We start from the raw sequence: 12,437 nt of genomic DNA on the forward strand, positions 1-12,437 counted from the left end.
TCGTTTGATATTTTAAAACCTAAATAACATTCTCAATCATTACCGAAAACATTGAAAGTATGCTTAAACTCTCCTCCAAACTCTGCTCCAAGGCTTCTTTTACAAAGCCAAAAAGAATAGGACTTGGTCCTTTCCGTATTCTATGGTCCCCAAATTATTGCGTGCAACAAGCTTTCAATCTAGAGAAGATTATTTAGTGTGGAAACTTTAACCTACGTGTTGCCGCCTTGTGTTATAAATAAATAAATCTTAGGGAGGGTGGGAAAAGGAAGGCATGCAGGAGGCGCCCACCAGCAGCTGCACCACCGCCTTTCCCTTAATCCCAATTGCGACTTCGTTCTCTCATGCGCAAGCGCCCGGATGCCATGGCACCGCGTCCAAGCAGCGCGTGATTGAGCAGTGGACGGTGAGCTGGACAGCACATTAGAGAGAGAGAGAGAGAGAGAGAGAGAGAGCCTTCATTTGCTATGGGTAGAATCGCACTGTATAATGCCTGCCTGCCTGGCATGCATGCAAGCAAGCAAAGTGTTAATTATTCCCCTCAATTAGCCAGGTATTAACATGATTAATTAAAGGAATCCCTTTCCTAAATGCGCCTTTCACCTTCTCTTAGCTGTTATCCCTTTGATTTCTGCTTCTTTTGAGTGTATTAGGCTAAGCGCCCCATTTCTCACGTTTTGGCTTTCCATCCAATCCATCTTGTACAAAGAGTTCTCACTTATCATTGCCTCTCACATGCTCACCTGTTGACAGCTTGTATTCTCATCCTTTACAACAAGAGAAGGCATTGCTTTTGCACTCAAAGTGCCCACAAAGGTTTTTGACTTCTGTAAAGAGTAGATATACATGGGATCATGTATCAAAAAGTGCCCATTTGCAGGTTGTTGTATAATATAGAGGGGGAGAGAACACACACACACACACACACACACAGCCCTTTCCCTTTGTACAAATCTATTACAACTACAAATCTTGCCTCAAAATTTCCTCTTGTAAATCAATCTACCATCCCTTCCTCTAGCATCCTTCCACCCACACAAATGCTTCTTTTACATAGCCTTGTCTTATGCAAGCTCAGATGTAGACAAGCATGGCAGCTTGTACTCCTTTTCTGGCTTCTGGCTTGTGTGAGCCTCTCTTCTTGCACATTCGGTCAAAGCGAGCGCTCGACGGCACATCGCAGATTTCTTCAATTTGATGGTGTTCGACAGCTGAAGCTGGAGAGGATCCCCGGGTCATACACAAACAGGTACCAGGCTTTGAGGAATGCAATACAGAGAGATCTTGCGAGGCGGGTGCAGCTCGAGAGACGGGTCTTAGCGGAGACGAATGATACTGTTGCCCCAGCACCTGCATCTGGGCCCGATTCTGGACAGGGCAAAGCAAGTTTGAATGTGACCTCGGGCTCGTCGGTCGGATCTGGGGAATATTTTGCAACTGTATTGGTCGGTACACCCCCGCAGAAGCTCTTCTTGATTGCAGACACAGGGAGCGACTTAACGTGGGTCAAGTGTCACTCGTCGTCGCAACAGCCTCCGCTTGCATCAACAAAAAATGGTAAAATCCCCACAAATCAGAGCTTTGATGAGACCATTTCGTCGACATTCTCGGCAATCTCATGCATCTCAAAGGACTGTGAATCTTGGTTCTTCCCACCCACTTGCGAGGTGGGCCTATCTCGCAATTGTGAATTCTCCTACTCCTATACTGACAAATCCTCCGTCACAGGCTCGATTGCATTCGAATCGATCACACTTGGCGAGGCCGAGCATGCAAATGTGGTGATAGGATGCGGTCGACAATATGCAGGGCCGAATTTCGAAAAGTCAGGGGGAGTTGTGGGCCTCGGGCAAGGCTCATTGTCGCTAACCTCGCAGCTGGCTGCCCGGTCTGCCTACTCAAACAAGTTCTCATACTGCTTAGCAGACTTTCTTGGCCCTTCCTCTACCTCTGGTTCTCTTGCATTTGGAGAGACCATGTTGCAAACAACTCTCAAGTACACCCCTTTGATTAAGAATCCATATGCAAAGAGCTTCTACTATGTGAGTATCCAGGAGGTGAGGGTGGGTGGCATTGCGCTCGACATCCCGAGATACATATGGGCAATCGATGCACGGGGGAATCGAGGCACAGTTGTGGATTCAGGCACGACGCTAGCGCAATTCGCAAAGCCAGCATACGAAGCAATCCGGCAAGCTTTTCAAGAAGCAATCCATGGCATGCCACAATTAGATGAGAACTCGGTTCCAGGGCTCGATCTGTGTTACAGGACAGATGCGACGAATAACACAGGCTCGACAAGCTTTCCGAGTTTCACCATTGTATTTGATAGGGACCTTGTCTTTGAGCCGCCTACAGAGAATTATTTCACAGAGGCCACACCTGGAATCACATGCCTGGCAATGCAGGAGGTGCCGCCGGGGGGTTTCTCGGTTGTCGGAAATCTGCTGCAGCAGAATTTTCACGTAGAGTTTGACAGGCTTCACAATCGCCTAGGTGTTTCTCCTGCGGATTGCTCCAAGCTCCACTCTTGAAATAATCTCTCCCCCTCTCTCAACAATATTATTGTAAAATTTTACTGATTTTCTCTCTCTCTCTCTCTCTCTCTCTCTCTCTCTCTCTAATGCCTTGTGAGGGGGGCATTACCTTCTCTCTCTCTCTCTCTCTCATACCCCCCTCACGAACAGCTCTCTCTCTCTCTCTCTCTCTCTCTCTCTCTCTAATGCCCCCCTCACAAGGCTGCTCTCTCTCTCTCTCTATATATATATATCTATATATATATATATATATATATATTGCCCCCTCACAACTCTCTCTCTATAATGCCCCCCTCACAAGGCTGCTCTCTCTCTCTCTCTCTCTCTCTCTCTTTATAATTCTCGCATTAGAGAGAGAGAGAGAGAGAGAGAGCACATGGAGCCGGTGCAGCCAGCCAGCCAGCAAGGAGGAGAAGCAGGCTGCCTTCGTGTTGATCTTGAGCACAAGTACAAGGCTGCTTGTCGGAGGATCAAAGGCCCAGAAAACGACAGCTAGGAGAGAACGACGCGGGAAGAGAGTGCACTACGTGCCGAAAGCCTGCCGGGGAGGGTGAGCCTTGGGCTACACCGGCCAGCCAGCCATGGTCCAGCCACAAAAAAGTGCTTGCCATGTCATTGCTCGCACCTGCAATCCTCATTTAGCCGGCTTTCTGGAGCCTATGTGCTTATGCCAAAAGAAAGAGAGAGAGAGAGAGAGAGAGAGAGGATGTCTTCCAACAGTCAAAAGACTCTTCAACCCACCACCTTTGAACTCATAATGTTTGGCCAACCTTATCCGACTGAGAAGACTCACCTTAAGAGTCCAACATCCTCCACCTACTACGGCGGTTGGTTGTGATTTGAAAGAACGATATTGTGGCCACTTCTTAGCTTATACAATTACTTTTTTTTCATTTGGAAGTAAGTTGAACGCTTCTTAGGTAGCGTTCACATTGTTGGATGGAGGCCTTAGGACATGGATGGTGGACCGCTAGTCATCGATGACAAAAGATGATCTCCTTTCAAAGGAGAACACTTCCTGACCGAGTGGGCATCCTTTAAGGGTTCGTACATGAGAGGTAAAAGTTGCTTCTGGCTTTTGAGCGGCATTGCCGCAGCACAAGCTTCTTCCATGACTAGAGTTTTTCGTTCACATAAGGGACTTAGCATGTGGGGAAATTGGGATGCAAGCAACAAAGTACGCTTAAATATTTCTTTAAGGAATCAACGTTGAGAGTATAATTTGGTTGCCATGTCAACTTCCTCTCTAGACGTAGTAGCAATTTTTCACTCCTTAAACGTTGTCGTGTTGTGGCACATATACAATGTGAAATAAAAACATTTACCTCATTTTTGTTACCATATACATGTGGTCGTGATGTGTGTGAACAACTAGGACCGCCGGGGCATTTTTTCTCTCTTTAGGAGGTTTTTCCCCCCGAGCATTATATATACGCCCATCACTCTAGGGCTATCTAATTTTCCATTGCACACTAAGTAACACACTCTCTATTGTGTGCCTTGAGCTTCCTTCGTCTTCTCCAAGCTGTGTGCGTTTCTCTACAACCTTAATTCCAACAATTGGTATCAAGCAGGTTACGTCCTCCTGGGCTTAGTCGCCAGCTGCTCCAGCACATGCCTGCTCACTTTCTCTGATTACAGTGAGGTTTCACGAGCGTTCACAGGTTGACAAATATTTCGAGTGAGCTCGTAGAGCTCAGTTTGCTCAGATGTCTGATTCGGGCTCATTTCAGCATCCGTTTCCACTAGAGGCAGGTCAGCACAGGCAATTTCGTCATTTTTTGCAAAATTTCTGTCAGTGCCGATTTCTGGATAACAGGTGCCTTACAGTCTTCTACGGTTTGTGCTATATAGCACGTGTTGTTCCCGCCCCGTTTCTCCTATTTTCGGGTAGTTTTCACATCAGGTGTAGTATTTACCATGGCTGACAACAACACAGATGTCTTCAAGATGTTTGCTGCTGAGGACACGTTGGATGGGGACAATTACCCTATGTGGGCTTATATGATGCAACACGTTCTTGTGTCAAAGGGCGTCTGGAATATTGTGCAGGGCATTGATGTACATCCTGGTTCTGAGGATGTAGGCGATGTTGCAGGTCTTGTTGCAAGGATTGCTGCTATTATAGTTGTTTTGCCTACGGCAGAACAAGCTCGTTGGGATGTAAAGGATGCGCAGGCTCATGCATTGATTGCGTTGTCTGTGAAGTGTACTATTGTTCCTCACATCCGTTCAACAAAATCTACAAAACAGGCTTGGGATATTTTGGCTGGTCTTTCTGCAAGTCGCAATGAGGCTAAAATTTCTTTGCTGCGTAAAGAGCTAGAGTCGAAGATTATGCATGAGGAAGACGATATGGACACTTTCCTTGCTAGTGTCAAGGATATCAATGAGCAACGTATTTCTGCAAGTGAAGTCATTTCAAACAGTTCCCTTGTGCAGACTGTTCTTGATGCCTTACCAGATTCTTACCAGACTTTTGCTAGTACTTGGAGACTATCACCCAAGGAAATCCAAAAGTTGTCAAGTTTGATGCATTATGCACATTGCTAATGCAGCCTGCAAGAGTCACTTTCCAGAAAAAACAGGACTAAACAATGTGCAGTTGAACATGCTTTTATTGCTTCTCAAAGAGAGGGTGGTAACAGCAATGCAGCCACTTCTTATGGTTCTGCTGCGAGTGACAAAACTTTTGTTCCCAATGCTTCTGCTGGTAGAAATTCGTCTGGCAAATCTGGTGATAAGGGCAAAAAGAAGATGCGTTGCCATTATTGTAAAGCTAATGATCACTTGGTCAAGCAGTGTTCTAAGTTGAAGGCAAAAGAGGCTAATTAAGAAGAAAGAGGGTGGTTCCACTGCAAATGCTGGTTCCACTACAAATGCAGCCATTGTTGAGTCTTCTGTAAAAGGAGACTGTAATGCTGATGTTGATGCAGAATGGGCTTTTAGTGAAGAGTGTACTTACAATTCTGTTGTCCATGATGCATGATTGTCAGTTGTTGCAGATTCACATGTGTGGTATTTCGACAGTGGTGCTACAAAGCACATTAGCTCACATCGTGAATTGTTCACCTCTCTCGAGTCTGTCACTCATGGAAATCCAGTCACTTGTGCCAACAATGCCTCTTATCCGGTTCAGGGAGTTGGAAAGATTGTGCTTACTGCTGCTAATGGCAATTCTTTCACACTTGTTGATGCACTTTATGTACCTGGGATCAAGAAGAATCTTTTGTCTGTATCAGCACTGTTGTAATTAGGGTTGCGTAGAAATGCACACAGCTTGGAGAAGACGAAGGAAGATCAAGGCACACAATAGAGAGTGTGTTACTTAGTGTGCAATGAAAAGATAGATATCCATAGAGTGATGGGCGTATATACAATGCATGGGGGAAAAAACCTCCTAAAGAGGGAAAAAATGCCCTGGCGGTCCTAATGTGTTCACACACATCACTACCACATGTATATGGTAACAAATCCCCCCTGGAGTGCTGCGGTGAACAAGAGCTGGCACATGAGTAAAGGGAAGTGCCATGCCCTAAGGACATGATTAGTCCACAAAGGGGAGTAAGCCCAAGGCTTTGCAGAAAGCTTCGAGCTTCTCACGAGACAATGTCTTTGTGAAAAGCTCTGCAAGGTTGTCCTGTGTTGGCACATAAGCCAAGATGATCTCTGCTGCTGAGAGCCTCTCCCTGACATAGTGGTAATGCATCTCGATGTGCTTTGTGCGAGCATGAAAAACTGGGTTCCTCGCAACTGTCAATGCAGTCTGACTGTCAGTGTAGATAGTGTTGGCAGTGTCCTGTCCAAAACCCAAATCAGCCATAAGGCGTCTGAGCCATACACCCTTAACTGTAGCTATGAAGACTGCCCTGTACTCAGCCTTACAACTCGAAGTGGCCACAGTAGGTTGCGTCTTGCTCAACCATGATATACATGAACTGCCAAGCATGAAACAAAAACCACTTGTGGACACTCGCGTGTCAAAACAACCAGCCCAATCCGAGTCCGAAAAAGCATGTAAGTCTGGCGGCAATGATCCCCCCTTGGGATAAAACAAGCCAAGATGTAAAGTGCCACTAAGTTAGTGGAAAATCCTCTTGACATCCTGCCAATGCTTAGACCCTAGGCTATGCATAAATCTATTGACCTGTGAGACTGCAAACTGAATATCCGGCCTCGTGTTGCATACATAAATGAGGCAGCCAACAACAATTTGATAAAGAGTGACATCAGCAGGATTGCCAGCATCATGTAAAATCAAGTTCAAACCTGTTTCCATGGGAGTGGCAATAGGTTTGCAATCCTTAAAGTCTAAACTTACATAGCAATGTCTCTATGTAACTTTTCTAACACAAGGCAATACCAGCATCACACTGCTTCAACTGTATACCCAAGTAATGATGCAACAGCCCCAAATCTTTCATCTTGAAAGTAGCATTCAAATCAGCCTTAAATTCAGCGATATGTCTCTCATTTGGTCCAGTGATCAACAAATCATCGACATAAAGAACCACAATGAGAGGTACATCACCCTCATGCTTTACATACAATGTTCTTTCTGTTGGACTATTACGAAAGCCTCGTCTGACCAAATGAGTGTCAGCTTTTTCATACCAAGCACGAGGAGATTGCTTCAACCCATACAAAGCCTTCTTACATTTGCACACTTTGTCCTCTTGTCCTTTTATGACAAAACCGCGAGGCTGCGTTACATAAACTTCCTCAAATATGTCACCATTCAAGAAAGCAGTAACAATGTCTGATTGATGTACACCCAACCAAAATGAGCTGCCAATGCACATAGAAAACACACAGTAGTCATACGACAAGTGGGAGCAAAAGTCTCTTCATAATCGATGCCTTTTTGCTGTGCATAACCCTTTGCAAGAAGTCGAGCCTTATGGCTATCGATCTCACCATCCAGCTTGCGTTTCAACTTGTAAACCCACTTCGTACCAATGGCCTTTTTGCCAGGAGGCAAATCACATAAAGTCCATGTGTCATTTTCTTTAAGTGCATCATATTCTGATTGCATGGCAGCCATCCAATTGCATGGCAGCCATCGAATTTTCTGAATTCTGTGCTTCATCAAAAGACAGAGGCTCCTCAACATCATGTAAGCTAGACACAACCAAAGCATAACAATCTGATGCATAAGATGCATGGCGAGAGGCTGAATGAGTACGACTACACAAAGGTGCATCCAATTTATATCACGCAAAGTGTGCACCAGCCATTTTGGCATACCTCTAGCCTGCTCATTTTCAGCCCTTTCCTCATCAAGTACATCATGTAGATCTGTATCAGTAATAGAATGATTTATAACATTTTGAGAAACCCCCATAGGCTGTACATTTGCCTCATTGGAACTTACATTCATATTTCCACCACCGAAAAGAGGCAACAAAGTGTCATAAATGTCCTGTGAGCTTACATTACTGTCTCTAGTACATGACAACAAGGGCTGAACAAAATTTTCCACAAACACTACAGCCCGTGAAACCAGAATACGTTTTGTTTGCAGATGATATAACATGTAACGTTTGCTTTCAACACTATAACCAACAAAAATACATTTGACAGCCATATCATCCAATTTCCTGCGCTGCATTTGTGGCACCAAAGCATATGCCAAACAACCAAAAACACGCATGTGCTCAATAGAAGGCTTTCTATCATGCCATGCTTCATATGGAGTAATAGACTGCAAAGCTTTTGTAGGACACCTGTTTAGTACATAAGTGGCACACATGATGGTCTCAAGACAAAAAGAATGCCGCAAAGATTGACTTTTGACCATACATTGTGCCATTTCCGTAAGTGACCTGTTTTTCCTCTCAGCAATGCCATTTTGCTGAGGTGTATAAGGCACTGTACATTGGTGTTTTATCCTAGGAATAGCCAGAAATTCATTGAATTCATGAGACATATACTCCCCTCCTCGATCGGAATGGAGGGTGCCCGTAGTACATTTCGAGACATTTTCAGTCATAGCCAGAAATTGTTTGAAGCACATAAAAACTTCGGACTTCGCTTTGAGCGAAAATACACATGCATGCCTGGAGTAATCATCAATGAAAGTCATGAAGTAAAGATAATTTCCCATGGACAGAGTTTGCATGGGCCCACAAACATCACTATGCACAAGCTGCAACGTGCATGTGGCCCGAACTGAACCATCCTTTGGAAACTTAGAATGCTGCATCTTACCCAAGATACAACCTTCAAAAACATGTTCGACAAGTGCTTCAAGAGGCAGCAAAGAAGAAACCATATCAAATTTCTGCAACAAACGCAGTCAAATTCAGATCACCAAAACGTGCATATTAAGGTTTTGCATCTGAAATAGCCCTTGAATCTACAACAACATTCAAATTTTTTTGTCCAAACTTGTCATACAAAGTGAGCTTATACAGCCTACGGCACAAAAGGCCAAATACAACAATTTCATCACCAAAACTGAGATCATGAATTGTACATCTGTCATCCACAAATTTGACTACAAGTCCAAGTCTAGCAAGTGCGGATATAGACAAGAGATTCTTTTTGATCCCGGGTACATAAAGTTCATCAACAAGTGTGAAGGAACTGCCATTTGCGGCAGTAAGCACAATCTTTCCAAGTCCATGAATCGGATAAGAGGCATTGTTGGCACGTGACTGAATTCCCATGAGGGACAGACTCAAGAGAGATGAACAATTCACGATGTGAGTTAATGTGATTTGTAGAACCATTATCGAAATACCACTTATGTGAATCTGCAGCAACTGACAAGCATGCATCATGGACAACAGGATTGTAAGTGCACTCTGCGCTAAAAGCCCATTCTGCATCAACATCAGTATTACAGTCTCGTTTTACAGAAGACTCAACAATGGCTGCATTTGTAGTGGAACCAGCATTTGTAGTGGAATCACCCTCTTTCTTCTTAGCCTCTTTTGCCTTCAACTTAGGACATTGCTTGATCAAGTGAACATTAGCTATAAAATAATGGCAACGCATCTTGCTTTTGCCCTTATCACCAGAATTGCCAGACGAAGTGCTGCTATCAGAAGGATTGGGAACATAAGTTTTGCCACTTGCAGCAGAACCATAAGAAGTGACTGCATTGCTGTTACCACCCTTTCGTTGAGAAGCAATAAAAGCCTGTTCAAGTGCATGCTGTCTAGTCCTGTTTTTTCTGGAAACTGACTCTTGCAACATCAATGTGCATAATGCATCAAACTTGACAACTTCTTGATTTCCTTGGGTCATAAGTGTCCAAGTACTAGCAAAAGTCTGGTAAGGCATCAAGAATAGTCTGCACAAGGAAACCGTCTGAAATGACTTCACCTGCAGAAATAAGTTGCTCAACGATATCCTTGACACTAGCAGAGAAAGTGTCCATATCATCTTCCTCATGCATAATCTTCGACTCTAGCTCTTTACGCAACAAAGCAATTTTAGCCTCATTGCGGCTTGCATAAAGACCTACTAGAATATTCCAAGCGTGTTTTGCAGATTTTGTTGAACGGATGTGAGGAACAATGGTGCACTTCACAGACAACACAATCAATGCATGAGCATGCGCATCCTTTACATCCCAACGAGCTTGTTCTACCGTAGGCAAAACAACTATAATAGCAGCAATCCTTGAAGAAAGACCTGCAACATCCTCAACATCGCCTACATCCTCAGAACCAGGACGGACATCAATGCCCTGCACAATATTCTAGACGCCCTTTGAAACAAGAATGTGTTGCATCATATAATCCCACATAGGGTAATTGTCCCCATCCAACCTGTCCTCATCAACAAACATCTTGAAGACATCTTTGTTGTTGTCAGCCATGGTAAATGCTGCACCTGATGTGAAAACTGCCCAAAAATAGGAGAAATGGAGCGGGAACAACACGTGCTATATAGCATAAACCGTAGAAGACTGTAAGGCACCTATTTTGCAGAAAACGGCATTGACAAAAATTTTGCACAAAATGACGAAATAGCCCGTGCACTACTGCCTGCAGTGGAAATGGAGGCCGAACTGAGCCCGAATAAAAAAGCTGACTAGAAAGAGCTCTACGAGCTTACCCAAAATTTTTGTCGACTTGCAAACACTTGCCAAAGCTCACTGAAATCGGAGAAAGTGAGCAGGCGTGTGCTGGAGCAGCTGACGACTAAGCCCAAGAGGATGTAACCTGCTCTGATACCAATTGTTGGAACTAGGGTTGCAGAGAAATGCACACAGGTTGGAGAAGACAAAGGAAGCTCAAGGCACACAATAGAGAGTGTGTTACTTAGTGTGCAATGGAAAGATAGATAGCCCTAGAGTGATGGCCCTATATACAATGCACAAGGGGAAAAACCTCCTAAAGAGGGAAAAAATGCCCCGACGGTCTTAGTGTGTTCACACACATCACTACCACATGTATATGGTAACATGCACTTGCTAGACTTGGAGTTGTAGTCAAATTTGTGGATGAGAGATGTACAAATCATGATCTCAGTTTTGGTGATGAAATCGTTGCATCTGAGCTTTTGTGCCATGGGCTGTATAAGATCACTTTGTATGACAAGTGTGGAAATTTTTTTGTAAATGTAGTTGGAGATTCAAGGGCTATTTCAGAGATGCAAAACTTTGGCATGCACGTTTTGGTCATCTAAATTTTGCCAGTTTTCTATATTTGCTTCTTTGCCGCCTCTTGAAACACCTATCAAACATGTTTGTGAAGGCTGTATTTTGGGTAAGATGCAACGTTCTAAGTTTCCAAAGGATGGTTCAGTTCGGGCCACATGCAGGTTGCAACTTGTGCATAGTGATGTTTGTGGGCCCATGCAAACTCCGTCCTTGAGCAATTACCTTTACTTCATGACTTTCACTGATGATTACTCCCGGCATGCATGGGTATTTCCGCTTAAGCAAAGTCTGAAGTTTTTATGTGCTTCAAACAATTTTTGGCTAGGACTGAAAATGTCTCGAAATGTACTATGGGCACCCTCCATTCTGATCGAGGGGGGAGTATATGTCTCATAAATTCAATGCATTTTTGGCTAGTCGTGGGATAAAATACCAATCTATAGTGCCTTATACACCTCAGCATAATGGTGTTGCTGAGAGGAAACACAGGTCACATACGAAAATGGCACGATGTATGGTCAAAAGTCAAGCTTTGCCGCATTCTTTTTGACTTGAGGCCATCATGTGTGCCACTTATGTACTAAACAGGTGTCCTATGAAAGCTTTGCAATCTATTACTCCATATGAAGCATGGCATGATAGAAAGCCTTCTATTGAGCACATGCGTGTTTTTGGCTGTTTGACATATGCTTTGGTGCCACAAACACAACGCAAAAAATTGGATGATAAGGCTGTCAAATGTATTTTTGTTGGCTATAGTGGTGAAAGCAAAGGTTACAGGTTGTATCATCCGCAAACAAAACGTATTTAGGTTTCACGGGATGTAGTGCTTGTGGAAGATTCTGTTCAGTCCTTGCTGTCATGTACTAGAGACAGTAATGTAAGCTCATAAGAAATTTATGACACTTTGTTGCCTCTTTTTGGTGGTGGAAATACGAATGTAAGTTCCAATGAGGCAAATGTATAGCCTATGGGGGTTTCTGAAAATAAATCGGATACAACTTTGTCTAGTCGTACTCTTTCAGGCTCTAGCCATGCATCTTATGCATCAATTGTTATGCTTTGGCTGTGTCTAGGTTACATGATGTTGAGGAGCCTCTGTCTTTTGATGAAGCACAGAATTCATAAAATTGGATGGCTGCCATGCAATTAGAATATGATGCATTTATAGAAAATGACACATGGACTTTATGTGATTTGCCTCCTGGCAAAAAGGCCATTGGTACGAAGTGGGTTTTCAAGTTGAAATGCAAGGTGGATGGTGAGATCAATCACCATAAGGC

The 12,437-nt window shown here is 43.9% G+C and overlaps 1 protein-coding gene and 1 pseudogene across 1 annotated transcript; both read left to right on the forward strand.

Moving 5' to 3' along the window:
• Window positions 1–12,437, forward strand: part of LOC147421347 (uncharacterized) — a 217,450-nt pseudogene that overhangs the window by 195,586 nt on the left and 9,427 nt on the right.
• LOC147421351 (aspartic proteinase nepenthesin-1-like) lies at window positions 486–2,591 on the forward strand. Its single transcript, XM_086504272.1, has one exon. The coding sequence runs from the start codon at window positions 855–857 to the stop codon at window positions 2,532–2,534; it is 1,680 nt and encodes a 559-aa protein (XP_086360398.1). The 5' UTR covers window positions 486–854; the 3' UTR covers window positions 2,535–2,591.

The sequence above is a fragment of the Adiantum capillus-veneris genome, chromosome 28 (genome assembly GCF_014529385.1).
Source record: "Adiantum capillus-veneris isolate H3 chromosome 28, ASM1452938v2, whole genome shotgun sequence".
NCBI lineage: Eukaryota > Viridiplantae > Streptophyta > Polypodiopsida > Polypodiales > Pteridaceae > Adiantum > Adiantum capillus-veneris.